Genomic DNA, 18,831 nt, shown 5'->3' on the forward strand with positions numbered 1-18,831 from the left:
CAGGATGTATTTTCATTGTTACAAATTGAACATAATTAAAGCATAGTGATTAATCACAAAAACAATATGTAATTACATATGTGTTTTCCGATGGTCTTAGGCGACCATTGTGAAAGAGTCATTCGACCCCAAAAGGGGTCGCGACCCACAGGTTGGCGACCCACAGGTTGAGAACCACTGTTTTAGGGAAAAATAAAATACAGAACAAAATGAAACAAACAAACAAAAAATCATAATAAAGAGATGGATTCAGTCATGTGACATGTTAGAAAATTAACATCTAGAAACTTAAAAATCTATTATTCTACACAGCAGAAATTGAGAGGTGATAAAATTTAACAATCCAAGGCTCTTAAGACCAACTTTAAGGACACCTTGACAAAAATATGAGTAAGTAATATTAAATAGTATATTAAAAGGATAATAGTCCAGCTGATGTGGCTCAGCGATTGGGCATCAACTCATGTACCAAGAGGTCACTGGTTCGATTCCCAGTCAGGACACGTGCCAGGATTTTGGGCTCAATCTCCAGTAGAGGGGTTGAGGAGGCAGCTGATTGATGATGTGTTTCTCTCTCATCAACGTTTCTATCTCTCCCTCTTCCTTCCTGTATCTCTAAAAAACCAATCAAAAAATATATTTTTTAGAAAAGGATAATATGTAGTGATAGAACCTATAATCAATCTTATTCAAAGATTCAAGGAGAAAAGCCATAGGAACATCTGCATAGATGACAAAATGTCATTTGATAAATATCTTCATAAATTACAAATAGAAGAATATTTTCCTAATATGATAGACTACTAGCTAAAGCCTAGAACAAATATTACACTTAACTCTAAAACCAGAAAAACACACACACAAAAACCTAAGTAGTAGTAAATACAGAAGAAGAGTCAAAGTTGTCACTGTTTTTAGTTAATAGGATTGCCTACCAGAAAACCAAGACAGTCAGTGGAGAACTATTAAAGCTACTAAGTTCATTAAATAGCCACAAGTAAGATAAATAATCTTCCTAGACATGTATATCACTTGGTTGGCATAAAATAAGTATTTGCAGAATAAATTAAAAGATTGAGAAAGCAACAAATGAACACAAAAATAATAAACAAACAACAATTCATAAACAGACAACAGTATAGTGGTTACCAGATGGAAGTGGGGTGGGAAATAGTAAAAGGTAAAGGGGGTCAAGTATATGGTGACTGAAGATGATTTGACTTTGGATGGTGGGCACACAATGCAGTATAAGATAATGTATTACAGAAATGTACACTTGAAATCTATAGAATCTAATTAATGAATGTTACCCAATAATTTTAGTTAAAAAGTTAAATTAAAATAAAAAAATTTAGCTGGTTTGCTCAGAGGATAGAGTCAGCCTACCAACTGAAGGGTTCCAGTCAAGGGCATATGCCCAGGTGGAAGGCTTGATCCCTAGTAGGGGGCATGCAGGAGGCAGCAGTTCAACAATTCTCTCTCATCATTCATGTTTCTATCTCTCTCTCTCTTTTTTAATATATTTTATTGATTTTTTACACAGAGGAAGGGAGAGGGATAGAGAGTTAGAAACATCAATGAGAGAGAAACTTCAATCAGCTGCCTCCTGCACACCCCCTACTGGGGATGTGCTTCTCACCCTTCCTCTCTGAAATCAATAAAAATATATTAAAAAAATGTTTTTCAACTGCTATATAATAAAAGGGTAATATGCAAATACACCAAAGGGCAGAGGAACCAAACAACCAATCAAAGCATAATATGCTAATGATATGCTAAGGTTGCTCAACCACTGGCTATTACGTGCACTGACCACCAGGGGGCAGATGCTCCAACTGGTAGGTTAGCTTGCTGCTGGGATCCAGCTGATCGAGACTGAGCAAGATGGGCCGGACATGCCCTCGAGCCCTCCCGCAGTCTCTCGCCAGCTCGATTGTGCACTGGTGGGGTCCCTCAGCCTGGCCTGTCCCTCTTGTAATCTGGGACCCCTCAGTGGATATTGGAGAGCCAGTTTCAGCCCAATCCCGCAGGCCATCCCCTTGGGAGGGCACCAGACGCAGGGCTAATGGCTGGTGAGCACTGCTGTGGCAGCACGAGCCTCTCCCGATCGGGACTGATTGGGCACGAGCCTTCGGCAGGCACAGTGGGGATGGGATGAGTGGGAGCAGCAGGTAGGAGCTGCAGGCGGCATTGGACTGCAGGTTCCAGCCTGATCCCTGCAGGCCACCCAGACGGACCCCATCTGTGCACGAATTCATGCACCAGGCCTCTAGTTATAACTTAAAACAGATAATTATAGAAGCTAAAAATTAGCTATAGAAGCTAATAAATTATAGCAGATGTTACAGAAGCTAAAGAAAACATCTGACTGCATTCAACATCTATCCCAACTCTTAGCTAAAAAAAATCCGTAATCTATAGTAAAACAAAGTCAGGAACGCTAACTGATATAATTGTATAGATGCTCCTAGTCAATGGAATAAAGGAAAAGAAGTAAGAAATTAGGAAGGATTAAGGAAAACTATTTGTAAAATACTGCCAATATAGAAAGCCCAAGAAAATCAATGAAAAACTTACTAGAGCTAATAAAAGCTCCAAAAAAATGGCCAATTATAAGTTTCACACATAAATCATTGAGCTATCTGACAGTTATAACTAATTATAAGATGTAATAGGAAAGAGAATCCATTCACAATAGGATTTACATAGACTTTCATAAAGAGCACAAATCTATATAAACTATGTAAGATCTAAATAACTGGGGAGACATGCAATGATCATATACAGGAAAATTCAACATAAAAATGTCATTTCTCCTCAAATTAATTTACAAATTCAATATTATTGCAATAAATATCCCAATTAACTTTTTAAAAAAATGGAAATTGTAATGTTCACCTGGAAAAAAAAAGTGTGCAAAAATAACCAAACATGTTTTTTAAAATGAAGGAGACTAACCATCTGAGATATTAAAATTTCTGAGCTAGAGTGACTCAGGTGAGTAGTATCGCCTTTCAAATGAATCAATCAATAAAACAGAAAAGATCCATGCATAAGTATGATAAATATATTTGTTTGATAAATGGTGTTGGGATAAATGACTTTCCATATAAAAAAGTTAAATCCCTTACATCTTTTTAAAAAATATATATTTTTATGATTTCAGAAAGGATGGGAGAGGGAGAGAGAATCACTGATGGGCTATCTCCTGCATGCCTCTACTGAGGATCAAGCCCACAACCTGGGCATGTGCCCTGACTGGGAATTGAACTGGGACCTCCTGGTTCTTAGGTCAATGCTCAACCACTAAGCCATGCCGGCTGGGCTAAATTCTTTGCTGCTTCAGAGACAAACTTACTCCAGATGAATCCAAGAGCTTGTTATATAGAAAATAAGATTTAGATCTGGAAGAAAACATTGGAAAATATTTTTTTAAATAGAAGTAAAGGTCTTCTTTAACAAGACAGAAGATAGTGAATGACAAAGGAAAATATGACAAATGTGATCAGTTAGATATGGAAATGTCAGCTTTACAAAGACCCTTAAACAAAGCTGAAAGACAAGTGACAGAAAGATGATTATCTTTAATATATACAAGAAAAGAATTATTAGGAAAATAAGCCAAGGATATGAATATTGAATTTATATAATATAAATCCGTAAGAATGACAAATATCCCACCTCACCACTAATTGTCACTGACATGTATCTTAAAATAATGAGATATCTTCCCTCCAATTGGCAAATTCAAATGATTAATATCAGAGTAAACATTTTCACACACTGTGAGAGTGTATGTAAATTGGTACATTCCATTACCAAACTTTGACCCAACAATTTCACTTCCAGAAATATAGAAAATACTCAAATACATAGATAAGTATGAAGAAGAATATTCATTGCATTATTGATTGCTAGAGCAAAAAGTACTGGAAGCAACCTATATATATATCGAGCCAAATGTCTGAAAAAATTATGGTACATTTATGTTCTCATATACCATAAAAAAATAAGGTAAACATAAGTAAACTGACATGGAAAGCAACTAAAAATATTGATAAATAAAAACTCTCAGAATAATGTACAAATTAAATCATGCCATATGTAAAAAAAAATCTGTGTGAATAGAGCCTGGGAGACTAGATGAAAGCTATTGCCGTAATCCCTGCAAAGAATGATGATGGCTCAGGCTGAAGTGGTGGCAACAGAAACAGAGATGAGTGGTCACAATTGGGACTGAAGAGATAGAAGAGAGTCAACCAGACTTGATGATGGATCACATTTTGGAGAAGAGACAGAGACCAGGATCTGCACTCTTGCTACTCCGAGTGTAGTATACAGAACAACAGCATCAGCACCACCTGGGAGCTTATTAACAATGCAGAACTGCTCTAGCTGGTTAGCTCTGTGGACAGAGCTTCGGCCTGCGGACTGAAGGGTTCCAGGTTCAATTCCGGTCAAGGGCACATGCCCAGGTTGCGGGCTTGATCCCCTGTAGGGGGCTTGCAGGAGACAGCTATCAATAATTCTCTCTCATCATTGATGTTTCTATCTCTCTCTCCCTCTCCCTTCCTCTCTGAAATCAATAAAAATATATATTTTTTAAAAATGCAGAACTTATGCCCTGACCAGTGTGGCTCAGTTGATTGGATGTCCTGTGCACCAAAGGTTGCCAGTTTGATTCCCAGTCAGGGTACAGGCCTGGGGTTGCAGGCTCAATCCCTGGTAGAGGGTTGTGCAGGAGAAAACCAATCCATATTTCTCTCTCTCCTTCCTTCTCCCTTCCTCTCTAAAAAAAAATCATAAAAATATCTTTTTTTTTTTTAAATGCAGAACTTAGGCCCCACACCAGAACTAGTGAATCAGAATCTACATTTTAACAAGATACCCAGGTGACTCATGTGCACAAAACAGTTTGAGAAGTACTGATTTAGAGGACATTCAGGTTCCTTGGAAAACTGGCTATGGTGCTGTCCAGTGAAAGACAAAATCGGGTTTGGCTTTTGGCAGGTTTGAGTTATGATGCTTGAAAGTTATTTTGAATAGAAAAGACTAGACTAGATTAGACTAAAGTAGAATAAAAAAAAGGTGCTCGCTCTTGAAGGGGGGCAGTTTATAAGTTCCCCTGAGTCTACTAGGAGGCAGAAAAGAAAAATATGGGGAAACTATTTATAGAATGAAACAGAGCCAAGGGACACATTCCTTTCAGGCTCTATCTTCTTTCTGCTTGGAATCAAGAAAGGAATACATTCCAGCATTGCTGAGGAGTCTGCACAATTCAATAACCTGATACCCTTGCTAGGCACCAAGTCATTGAGTCCTACAACACTTTACCCAGATTATATAAAAAATAAGCCCTTGAGTTTCTGCTGAACAGCCTGAGGGACAACCCCCCTTACATTTTCTAGAGGTTCAATGTTTGATACAGAAGACAGTGAAGCATACCCCTCTTCACCTTTGAGATCCCCGTCTGAAGGAAGAGATCGCTAGAGCATCACAGTGGCTCTTTCCAAGAGTTAATCAAGTATTTCACAATGAAACTCTCATCTTTATCTTTCAAAAAACCCCAAAACAATAACAACAAAAAAGCAAACTATGTTTGTATATATCCTATGTAATAATAGGGTAATATGACAATCAACCGAACGGTGGAATGATCGGTGGCTATGACGCGCACTGAGCAGGCAGGCAGGCAGGCAGGCAGGCAGAGCGGTTAGGGGTGATCAGGCAGGCAAGTGGTTAGGAGCCAGTGGTCCCAGATTGCGAGAGGGATGTCCCAAGGATCGGGCCTAAACTGGCAGTCAGACATCCTCTGAGGGGTCCCGGATTACAAGAGTGCGCAGGCCAGGCTGAGGCCCCCCTCCCGCCCGTGCCCCCGTGCACGAATTTTGTGCACCGGGCCTCTAGTACACGTACAAAAATGCATAGAAAAATGTCCGATAAGCTACAATAATACCAAACTCTTAGACTGAACAGTAAGAGAAATAAAGTGGACTTTTATCTTTTATTCTATAATATAAATAAGTGTCTGAGTATTTTATCTTTTACTCTATCTTTTATTTACTTGAAAAAATATTAAAATGAAGAAACTCAAAAATCAAATTCTACTACTAAAAACATTTTAATTTTTAAGCATTTATGAAAAAAATTAATATAAAACTTACGGTAACTGCAAATATATTTTCATCTTCTAAGGCACACTGTATCCTGTCTCTGGGGAAAAATAACACAAAATTTCACATAAGTATATAAAATCACCTTTTAAGTTATATGCATGCACAAACCTACAATCTAAAAAGTGGGTTTCAATTACCTTAGCCATCATGCTTTAAACACAAGATACAAGTAGTAAATGCCTTCTGAATTTTACCCAAATAAAACTGATATTTCTTAAAAATACACCCTGCAACAAGCATATCACACTCGCGGCCCACAACGAATATTTTTGTGGCCCAGCCAATATAACAGTATGTAAGAAACATTTTAATAAAAATTTTATAATTTTTACAATATCCTGTTATACATAATTATTAATAACAAACTACAACGTTCGCTAATGACTGATAACTATAATCGTGTTGCATTCATTTCCCTTATGCACTTTCCACACAGGTGCACCATTTCTTTCCACTAATATTAGCAGCGAATATTTTAGCAGCTGATGGCCACATCATTAGTCTTGGACTGACTTGTTTGGTGTGTGCAACAGGAAATATTTCGCTTTCGGAGAGCAAGAAAAATAGGTTTATTTGTGTTATGCTTATTAATTTGTGCAGTTATTCAGTGTCTGGTAAGTTAATGTTCAAGAAAAAATATTAGTTTTTATTAAAATGTATATTATTTTATGTTAATGATGACTCATTTATTTCAGCCCTTTGTATCCAGCATGTCTCTATCGAAATAAACCTACGTTTCTATGAAAATTGAAGCTTTTGTTTTTTTGTGGCCCACAGAAACTTACACCTGGTTTATCTGGCCCGTGTTAGCTTTTGAGTTTGACATGCTTACCCTACAGTCTTTAACAACTACCTGCTCATGCATACACCTAACTTTTGAATATAATGTTTTCACATGGCAAAAATAAAATTATCATTTTCTTTCAAGATTTTCTCATAAGGATGAGAGAGTAACAATGAATCAAAACCACTGAGCATCTGAGAGAAGAAAAATTTGGTTTACTTCTTTCAAACATCCACATTACATAAATCATCAGTTTTTTCCTTTAATCTATCCTCTCCCAAGTATTATAGTGTTTTTAGCACTTCCCTTAAATCTTTATACATACCCAATTTTTAGTAGCCACCAGCTTTATGACCTGATTTTCAACTCCTCCCTCACTCACTCCTAACAACTAAGGCATCAGAAATGATAAGCGTAAAGAATAGCAGAACCTATTTCCAAACACATCCTGCTCTAACTTTTAAATTAATTTCTCTGTTGGTTTGTGTTTATTTTATTCATGATTTGTACACCACTTTACCTGTACAAAGAAGCTAGCAGCCTCCACGTGACCATCTCCTGTTGAAGAAGCCAGAGCATACTGGCTGTTTTTGAAAACTTCTGAAGACCAGGTGTTGCCCGGTTCACTATTTTACTCAGTATATTCACCTGGATTATAAACACAGACATAAGGAAGTTTCCTATAATCCTGAATAACAACTTTTTATTCTTCAAGTATATTGTGCTAAAACTAATTACATAACTAGTATGTATGTACATAATCTATATATATAAAAAGCCAGTGTCCCTCATCACCAGAATGACCAAACGACTGGTTGCCATGAGGTGGCATTGACCACTTCTTGGTTCCCGCCCGCCCCCTGAACCACCCCCCTCCTGCAGGCTCCGATGAATCAGCAATGGTGAATGAGGGAATAGGGTGGGTGGCGGGAGGACCAGGCTTTCAAGCTGTTGGGATCACCAGCTTATCCCTGGCTGCTTGGGGGCTCAGGCCTGCGGGAAAGTGGGCGCTGGCAACTTCACTTCCATGTGTGTGCGCCAGACCGGCCGCTGATGGAATGCACTGCCCGCTAGGGGCCGCTCACGCTGGGACAGGTAGGTTTCGAGTGCACCCCGCAGCCTCCGTCTGTGCCTCAAGCCCCAGCAGCAGTAGCAGTGGCAGTGGCAGTGGCAGCGGCGGCGTCACCCACATGAGCGGCCCCGAGCAGGCAGCACGTTCCATCAGAGGCCGGCCCAGCACACGCACATGGAGATGAAGTCTCCGAGCAGCTGGAGATGAGCTGGTGATCCCAACAGCCTGACAATCCGGCAGTGGGGGCAGCGTTTGGCTGGGGACTGGCGAACGGGCAGAAGATGGCCCTGATCGCAGGAGGCTAGGCCTAGAGACCCTACCCGCATGATTAAATTGTGCGCTGGGCATCTAGCTATATTATAAATATGTCCTGCCTATCTATGGTCTTTTTTAACTGAATTTAATATAACGTTTCCACTAGAAGTGGCCTTAAAGTAAGGTGTGTTTATGTGAGTATATATGTAAAAGTTTAACATAACCTAGACTCAACAAGAACAGCTTTGGGTATATTTTTTTCTCTCTGTATATTACCCAGAAGATAAGCTAACTCTAACCTACACCTGACAAAATCATAACATGAACCAACAGAGTAGCAATGAAAATTAAAAATAAGATATCTTCAAATTATGGCTGATAAATTTATACCATATAACAAATCAAGAAAAATGTTTTCTTAAGATTGGCACCAAAGTAATGCCAATTCTAGCCAAAACTTCAAAGTAAGTCCCTCCTTCTTCTAAAACAGTTCTTAACCTTTTTGGGACTGAGGTAAGTGTGAAAAATAATGAAAGATATGCATGTTCTCTCCAGAAACACACACAAAATTTGTTTATCAGGAGGTTTAAGTACTCTGGGTAAAAGAAACCTTTCTCAAAGGTATTAATGAGCTGGCACAATAAGAGCACCCTCCCTTATCAAAGGGAATAAAGAAACATGATTATTCTCGTTCACTCCTTGAAGAATCACCACCACAACAGGTTTCCCTCCCTTTGAAAAGTATTCACAAAGTAATGTTACTTCTGTCTTAAGGCCAGTTTTTAATAAAAGTGGGGGCAGCGATTGGCATATCTATATTCTCATTCATTAAATTCTTTTTTTTCCTTTTCATTGAATTTATTGGGGTGACACTGATTAACAAAATTATACAGATTTACAGTGCACAATTCCATAATATATCATCTGTTCACTATATTGTGTGTTCAACCACCAAGTCTCCTTCCATTACCATTTATTTCCTCTACTAGAGGCCCGGTGCACAAAATTCTTGCACTTGTGGGTGGGGGGCAGTAGTCCCTCAGCCCGGCCTGCACCCTCTCACAGTCTGGGAGCCCTCAGGGGATGTCCGACTGTCAGCTTAGGCCCAGGACATCCTTAGTGCTGCTGCGGAGGCAGGTGAGGCTCCCACCACTGCCACTGCGCTTGCCAGTCATGAACTCAGCTTCTGGCTGAATGGTGCTTCCCCTGTGGGAGTGCACTGAGCATCTGCCCCCTGGTGGTCAGTGCACATCATAGCGACTATTCATTCCACCATTAGGTCCATTTGCATATTAGCCTTTCATTATATAAGATACCCTCCTCCACCTCCCCTCAACCCCTACCCTCAGCAATTACCACTGTTGTCCGTCAATGTCCCTGAGTTTTCTTTTTCTCAATCCCCCCAACTCTCTTGTCTCTTTATGGCATAATAAGCTTTTAACACTGAATACTACTCTATTGTCTGAACCCAGTACCACAGTTGATTTATCCATTCACCTACTGCAGGGGTGGGAAATGTCCAGCCTGATACAGACCGTATAAGGCCCATGGAATTATTTGGTCTGGCTTTGCCAAGGCAACTGCAGGTGGGACTCAAAATTCAATAAATCTAGGAGTTTTCATAGCAGCATAAATTTATATTAAGTGAATGATGTTATAAATATCCAATTAGTCCTTGGCAGAAAAAACGTGCCCCACCCCTAACATATTAAATGGCATCTTGGTTGATTCCAAATTAAGCCAATCCTATATAATAAAACCCTAAAATGCAAATGGACCAAACAGTGGAACTACCAGTCACTATGATGCACACTGACCACCAGGGGGCAGACACTCAATGCAGGAGCTGCCCCCTGGTGGTCAGTAGGCTCCCACAGGGGGAGTGCCGCTCAGCCAGAAGCTGGGCTAACAGCTGGTGAGCACAGCAGCAGTGGTGGGAGCCTCTCCCGCCTCCGTGGCAGCGCTAAGGACCCCTGGGGGGATGTTCTGGACTGTGAGAGGGCTTGGGCTGGGCTGAGAGGACCCCCACCCCCCAGTGCATGGATGTCATGCACCAGGCATCTAGTTATGAATAAAGCTGCTACAAACATCTCTATGCAGGTTTTTGTGTAAATTTTTTAACTTATTTGAGTAAATACCAGAGTATGAACGTTGGATCATATGCTAACAGTATGCTTAGATTTGTAAGAAACTGTCTTCTAAAGTGGCTGTACCATTCTGCATTCCCACCATCAATGAATGCGAGTTCCTGCTACTTCACATCCTTGCCAGCATCTGGTGGTTATTAGTGTTTTGGATTCTTGCCATACCAATAGTACTGTGCCATCTCATTGTTTTAATTTGCAATTTCCTAGTGACATCTAATGTTGGATATCTTCTGATATGCTTATTTGCCACCTGTACATGTTCTCTGGTGAGGTGTCTATTAACATGTTTTGTCTATTTTTTAATTGGATTGCTAATTTTCTTATTATTGAGTTTTAAGAGTTCTTTATATATTTTATTTTATTATTTTCTTTTTGTTAATCCTCACCTGAGGATATTTTTTTCATTGATTTTTAGAGAGAGTGGAAGGGAGAGGGAGACACACACAGAGAGAAACATCAATGTGAGAAAAACACATCGACTGGTTGCCGGGGATTGAGCCTGCTACTAAGGTACGTGCCCTTGACCAGAATCGAACCTACGTCCCTTCACTGATTCTCTACCCACTGAGCAAAACTGCCTAGGGCTAAGAGTTCTTTCTTTATTTCAGATTTTCCTTTTTTAAAGCAGCAGAATCCTTTTGACTCCAAAACAAATCTGATATGGACCCTCAGTATGTAAAAAGCAGAGCTATTTTGGCTGATGTGCCAACCATGCCATCCCTGCCATTATAGCTAAGACATCTCTTTTAAATAACATACAGAAATTCACAGGTTGATGCTGTACAAAAAAAAACCTAAGCATACTGAAGTTTGACCAACAGTGGAGTGAATTAACATACCTGAACACTACAAATGTTTTCATACTCTTCTACAAGGTCAAAAACTGTAGTTGAAGAGTGCTTCAAAAAAGACTGCAGGAAATCAGAAAACATACTCATGGATGCTAGAACACATTAAAAAGAAAAGGAATAAAAAACATTAAATGACATTCTTGTAGGTAATTGTTTGAAAACTTAAAAGCATAGCTATGAGTCTTTTTTTACTGCAATATGTTTTAAAAAATTATAATTGTGGTAAAATACACATAAAATTTACCATCATAACCATTTTTAAGTGTATAGTTCAGTGGCACTAAGTACATTCACACTGTTGTGCTACCGTCATCATTATCTATTCACAGAACTCTTTTCATCTTGTAAAACTAAAAACCTCAGAATAGTCAAAACAACCCTAACAAAGAAGAACAAAGCTGAAGGTATAACACTTCCTGATTTCAAACTATCTTACAAGGCTAGAGTAATCAAAACAGTATGGTACTGGCATAAAAACAGACACACAGACCAACAGAACAGAATAGAGACTCCAGAAATAAACTCCCACATATATAATCGACTAATATTTGACAAAGGAGCCAAGAATACTCAATGGGAAAAGGTTAGCCTTTTCAATAAATGGTATTGGGAAAACTGGATATCCACATGCAGAAAAATAATACTGGACTCCTATTCTACATGACTCATACAAATGATTAAAAATAAGGACTTAAACATAAGACCTGAAAACATAGAACTTCTGGAAAAAAAAAATATAGGGAAAAAGCTTCTTGTCATTAGTCTTGGAAGTAATTTTTTGGATATGACATCAAAAGCACAAGCAACAAAAGCAAAAATCAAGTGAGACTATATCAAACTAAAAAGTTCTGCACAACAAAAGAAACAATAAAATAAAAAGGCAGCCTATGGAATGAGAAAATATATTTATGAACCATATACCTGATAAGGAGTTAATCTCCAAAAATACATTGAGTGGCCAGATTATGATGACCACCCCATCAGTACTGCGTTGGGCCACCTTTTGCCTTCAGTACTGCGGCGATTCTTCTTGGCATTGACTCCACGAGATGTTGAAAGGTGATGGAGGAATCTGACACCGTGCCTGATGAATAGCACTGTCCAGTTCTGTGAGATCTGATGGTTGTGGAACCAGCTGCCTTATGGCTCTTTTAACTTCGTCCCACAAATACTCAATTGGATTGAGATCTGGTGATTGTGGGGGCCACCTAAGCAAGGTAAAGTCTCCCTCATGTTCTTGAAACCACTCCTACACAATACGAGCACCGTGGCATGGCACATTGTCTTGTTGGAAGAAGCCATCTCCATTGGGATACGCCATCAACGTGATAGGATGAACTTGATCAGCAATGATACTTAGGTATGTTGTGCTATTCAGACATTTATCATGATCTGGCCCTCTAGCAACGAGAGCGCGAAATTATAGCTAATTTGCCTACAAACGTCAGGTGGTCATAATAATCTGGCCACTCAGTGTATATAGCATTAGCATGCCGGCTGATGATGATGATAAAATTGTGAAGAACTTATATGATAATGTGTAGCTACAGAGACACTAAAAGCAAAAATTTTCCCCAAAAGGGAATGGTAATAACTAACCTAAACCTAGAAAGGTCTCAATACTATTTGAAAAAACAACATCAACATCCAGGCCAAAGCAAGACATGTCAGCAGTGTTAGATAAAACTAAACCTAAAGAAAAAGAGAAGCTCTTTCAACAGCACAAATAAGAAAAGAATAAAAATATCAGAGACCTGTCTACTAATAAACTAACAGGCTACTCTTTACGCTGAAGGATAAAATGGCAACATGCTGCTCCAACTGAGAACTAAGGTGACGTTCTCAAACTTCCAGAGCTACTACATCAATTGGCTTAGCCATTATCAGAGCTAATTAGCTCAACCAAAAAATATTTAATGATGACATTCAGGAACAGGAGGGGATAGCTTCCTTGACCTTAGTAAAGCGACAGGCTACCCATTGTTACAAAGAAAGCTCAAAACCATTTACCAGCTTCTCCAGGATCATCCTCACGTAACATCACAGCACTGAGGGTTACGTCCTCTGTTACGCCATGGGGCTCTAAGTTTGTGAAGAGCCCTGAACGCTGTGCTGAGAATGCCGCGGTCCAATTACTGTCGTCCAGATTAGTTACCTTATAAAAAAGGAAGATACAAAAAAGAAATGGAGTTACTGCCATTGAGTGAATAAAGACATTAATGCTGTTACGTTTTTTTAAAACATTATGTATATTTTCCATTTTCAAAAGATAGCCATGGGGCTATTTTGAGAAGGTAAATGTGGCTTTTTAAAATTGCTTTCTTCTTTGTGCTACTCCTTCTTTAAAAAAAAAAAAAGCCAATAGAGACTACATCTTGTAATATTTAAGCTGATATAAGTAGGTAAGTAAGGAATTCCTACCGCTCTAAGTTCACATTAATTTTTTACGTTGGGGAAATTGTACTGGACAAATGACCCAGCTTCTTCAACAAATAGTAATTTTAAAAAAAGATGAGGGAGATGCCCAGCCAGCATGGCTCAGTGGTTGAACATCGACCTATGAACCAGGAGGTCATGGTTCAATTCCCAGTCAGGGCACATGCCTGGGTTGCTGGCTCAATCCCCAGTGTGGGGTGTGCAGGAGGCAGCCGATCAATGACTCTCTCATCATTGATGTTTCTATCTTTCTCCCTGTCCCTTCCCCTCTAAAACAAAAGAAAAAAAAAAAGATGAGGGAGAAACTTAAGAGATTTAAAAGACATATCAACCAAATGCAATATGGTGACCTTGTTTGGTTCCTAATTTGAACCAATCAACCTAAAAAAAATGACACAACTCAGGAAATGTGACCAGTTAATGAATATAAAATAACAAATATAAAGTAGATGTGTAAAATGAAAAAGGAATTAGTCTCTATATGTTTAGGGGAGGTTTAAATGTTAGAGATACTGTAGGTTTAGTCCCAGACTACTGCAATAAAGTGAGTCACATAAATTTAGGGGTTTCTCAGTATATATAAATCATGTTTACACTATACTGTAGTCTATTAAGTATGCAATAGCAGTATGTCTAAAAAATAATGCACATACCTTAACAAAAAATACTTTATTGCTAAAAAATGCTAACGATCATCTGTGCTTTCAGTGAGTCATAAATTTTTGCTGGTGGAGGGTCTTGCCTTCAATTTATAAAAAAAAAATGTAATATCTGTGAAGCACAATACAATGATGTATGACCTGTATGTATTGTTTTTATGTTACAAAAGTGTCGCTCTGTCTCAAAGGTATGTACTGAAGTATTTATGAATGAAATTCCCAGTCAGGGCACAACAACCTTTCAGTGCACAGGACAATGGTTATGAAATTTGAGAGTTGTAAGGTAATATAGGGAAATGCCCTGGTATAGATGAAACAAGATCAGCCATACATTGTTAACTGTTGAAACTGAGGAATGAGCACATGGGGTCTTATGCTACTATTCTATTTTCGGATATATTTTAAAATATCCATAATAAAGTTGTTTTTTAATCCTCGCCTCAGGACATTTCCATTAATTTTTCCAGAAAGAGAAACACCAATGTGAGAGAGAAACATCTACTGGTTGCCTCCTGCACTCACCCGGACCGGGGTTGGGATTGAACTGAAGACCTTTCAGTGTACAGGATGATGCTCCTACCAACTGCGCCACACTGGCCAGGTCCATAAAAAAGTTTTTAAAAATTCACCTTTATTTAAAATCCAGGCATAAGCAACAATAAAACTATACCTTTAAATCAGTCTTCCAAGGAAAATGTTAAAGATGGGGGGTGAAACCCTATATACTCATGAGACACTAACTATGGGCTGAGGAGAACTCAGTTTCAACTATTAGAGACTGGGTACGTATCATCATTAGTATAAGGACCAAGTGAAATCTTACACAGCAATGACATTTTGCATTCAGAAAAATACTTTGCTCCGCAATCAAATCTTGGTAAGCAGATATATGGTAAAATTAATGTAAAAATTTTACTTCCTTCAGGCAACCTACATACCCAAAGCCACCTCTTATAGCCAATATTACAACTGGCAAAACAAATCAAGAAAATACATTCGACTGCACAGTAATTCATAAACATTTTATAATAATCAATGCACACATTATACCCTTGCCTTTAAGAGAGTAACAACTTTACTATTAATATTGCAGCTTTGAAGCCAGTAAATAATAAAAGTCATCTTTTGCTTAAATCCAGAGGCAGTCAATTCACTCATGTTTTTTTTTAAATCCTCACATGAGGAAATGCTTAGAGATCACTGTTACACTCTATAAATCCACAAGACTATAATAAACATTTCAAAGATCAAGTTAACCTTCTAAGATAAAGACAGGTTTAATAAGCAAAACCGCTCGTCAGAAAACACCAAATTTAGACAATTTCAAGTGCGTGTAAAATTTGTGCCTTTTTAATAAGCACAGAGTCAAATACAGAAGAATTGTTTTTATCTCATTTTTGGAATGAAATGTGCCTACTAAGTCCTCTACTCTTCCAACAAAACTCTTCTGTTTTTATTCTTCCCAGTGAGATACAACTCTCTCTTTTTCTGTAGTACTTAAACTAGGTCAAGTCATTCTATATCACAGGTTATATGACATTTCTTCTGCTATTTTAAATACTGTACCATAGTGATTCCTAGAGAGCATCATATGATACCTTTATGAAAGGGAGGAAATTTCAGTCTTATATTTCAACATACCATAGATAGATTTCCCAAAAACCCTGCAGACTGTGTAATCCGGGGAGACCTCCCTCCCGTTCCAAGAATGCAGGAAACATCTGGCTGCCTGAGAAAGCTTCGGTTTGGTGGAGTAACTACAAACAAGAAGTTAGTAAAAAGAATCCAGAGTGCATAAGCACTGATCATGAAAACAGAACAAGCAAACAAACAATAAAGAACAAATAATATTCAGTTTTCAATTACTTCAATTATAAACAAATAAATACTTTACATATTCATTTCCATATGAAGAATTTAGCTTATTTTGGTAATACTGAGCCCATCAAGAAAAATTTTACTGCAAACAGAGATGCTTTCATTGTAGAATAACTGAGCAGTAAAAAAGAACACTAATGAGTCAATGGATTCTTCATATTCTAATTTTATAAAATAGCACACTGAAGAGGCAGTACAGGGTAGAGGGCATGGCCTTTGGAGTAAGCAGATCATTATTTGAATTTTGGTTCCAATACTTACATACTTACTTGGCTATGTTATCAGCATTAATTAACTTCTCCAAGTCTCACTTTCAGTTGTGGCAAAATAGAGATAATACCTATATCACAGTTATTGTGTATTTATGTAAAACAGAGTTATAAATAGCAACTGCAATCGTTATTATTTGTTCTTAGTTATTGATATTTCAACAAATATAACTTAAGTGTATCATCAGTGTTAGCTACTACTACTACCACTATTAAATGCTTTATAAGCAGAAAATCTTACAAGGCGGTCGAAATGAGCTGGGAGTTCGAGGGGTAACCTGGTTTCTTGGAGTGGTATTGGCAAAAATTTCATCTTGAGATGCCCGAACTGTAGGAAGTTAAGAAATATTTTCCATGTACAAAATACACCATTAAAGTTAGAATTAACCATGTTTACACTATACAAAATATATGAATACATTTCAAGAACAAGGGATTTTATGTCTATCATGTTTTCTATGCAAAGAATAAATAATTCTCTCTACCATTTAAGTTCTCAGATTTCAGTCTTAGATTACTGCACACTGAACTAAGAGTTCTTAGTCACATTTCAAATTGCATACTTACCAAATAGCATATCTGAGAAATAAAAAATCGTTTCTGCAGCATTTTATTATTACAGCTAGTGTTTATTACCTCTCATAAAAAGAAAATTCTATAATCCTGATCCCAAACATGCTGCAATTTTTATGATACTTAAAATGCAAAGGATACTTAGAACTCTTTTTTGAGCACTCTGTTTCCGTGCAGTCCGTGTCACCTCCGCCTCCCGGATCACAGGGGATGGCATCTCTCCAAAGCCACTCCTAGAACAGCATAATCAAGCTCATGTGAATGAAATGAGAATGTAGCATTTGCACAGAACTTGATCATCATGATTGGAGCAAAGGATCCTGAGTTAGTCAAGGTATAGATCATCACAGTAGCTATGTCTTTGCTTTTTGTTGGTGGTGTTAATTCTCACCCGAGGATATATTTTTTCCCCCACTGTTTTTAGAGAGTGGAAGGGAGGAAGGGAGCAGGAAGAGAGAAACAATGATGTGTGAAAGACACACTGATTGGTAGCCTCCTGCACATGCCTCAACCGGGGCCAGGGATTGAACCTGCAACCAAGGGAACTGAACCCTTCGGAGCACAGGCCCATGCTCTAACCAGTTCGAAATCTTGGCCAGGGCTCATCTTTGCTCTTTTTGTTGACAATGCCCTTCCAGTTCTAAATCCTGCTATCCCTCAAAGTCCGGCTTAAGTTTTACCTGCACAAAGACTTCTTGGCTTTCTAGCACGCAGTACATTTTCTCCTTTGCAATTATTCCAACACTTGGAATGAGCTTTTCCTCCACTTAAAACCTTCAGATAACTACTGCTGGCTTACAGAATCAAGTCCAAATTTCCTCCCATGGTTTTTACAATCTGACCCCAGCTGACCAACTTCAGCCTCACAGTCAGTCACAACATCACCCCCACACAAACATAAACATGTGAGCACTTAGCTACATACGCATGCACTTTCATATCCACACACCTTTGTACACGCTTCTTTTACAGAGGCGGACGTCTGCCCCCTTGGTCTGCCTGGTGAACACTTACTCACCAAACAGCCTCCAGGAGTCTGGAGACTCCCAGATCCAGGTGGCAACTTGATTCTTCTATTAATAAATAGCTTCCTAACTTTGACCAGGTTCCTTAACCTTTTAGTCCAGTGTTATCTATGAGAAGAGGATCATAGCATCCATCCTCACAGGGCTGTTATGAAAATTACATGAGCTAAGGATATATTTGAAGTGTTTAAGGCACTCAACCTTTGGCTACTATTATTATTCAAAGACCCACTAGAAGGTTTCCTCCATTGAGAGAGGTCTTCACGATTCCTCCCGGGACAGGGAAACTTAACTGCTTCATTTCTTTTCCCACAGAGCAGTACAAAGCTGCTTGTACTGCTTGGTTGTCTCCTCCACGACAGACCTAATTCCCCGAAGGCCAAAACCTTGAACAACACCTTTGTCACGGCGGCTAGCTTAGTGTCAGGGTGCGAGGAAAACTCAAGTCCATCACTATCGGATGCTGTAACGTGAAATCTGAAAGTCTGAGATGAGAGTCCTAGTTCTGCTATTCACCGGCTTGGTGATCTCGGGCCGGTCCCTGGGCATCTCGCATGCAGGGCCACCTTCTACCCCGCCCACCCCAGGGGCCGAAAAGTGCTCGGCAAAGGCGCAGAACAGACGGCAGAGCCGCCGCGGGATTCGCTTTCCCCGCATCCCTCTCCCACCCAAGCGGTCCTTCCTCCATCAGCTGCCGCCCCCCGGC

At 38.9% G+C, this 18,831-nt stretch overlaps 1 protein-coding gene across 1 annotated transcript in view; it reads right to left on the reverse strand.

Moving 5' to 3' along the window:
- The window catches only part of NUP107 (nucleoporin 107kDa), a 44,662-nt gene that overhangs the window by 25,604 nt on the left and 227 nt on the right, over positions 1-18,831 (reverse strand). Inside the window, 7 exon segments of the mRNA XM_006767776.2 lie at positions 6,165-6,213; positions 7,481-7,608; positions 11,274-11,377; positions 13,296-13,440; positions 16,022-16,137; positions 16,769-16,855; positions 17,242-17,333. Coding sequence (XP_006767839.1) covers positions 6,165-6,213; positions 7,481-7,608; positions 11,274-11,377; positions 13,296-13,440; positions 16,022-16,137; positions 16,769-16,855; positions 17,242-17,333 — 721 coding nt within the window.

The sequence above is a fragment of the Myotis davidii genome, unplaced genomic scaffold, assembly GCF_000327345.1.
Source record: "Myotis davidii unplaced genomic scaffold, ASM32734v1 scaffold982, whole genome shotgun sequence".
In the NCBI taxonomy this organism is placed as follows: Eukaryota; Metazoa; Chordata; class Mammalia; order Chiroptera; family Vespertilionidae; genus Myotis; species Myotis davidii.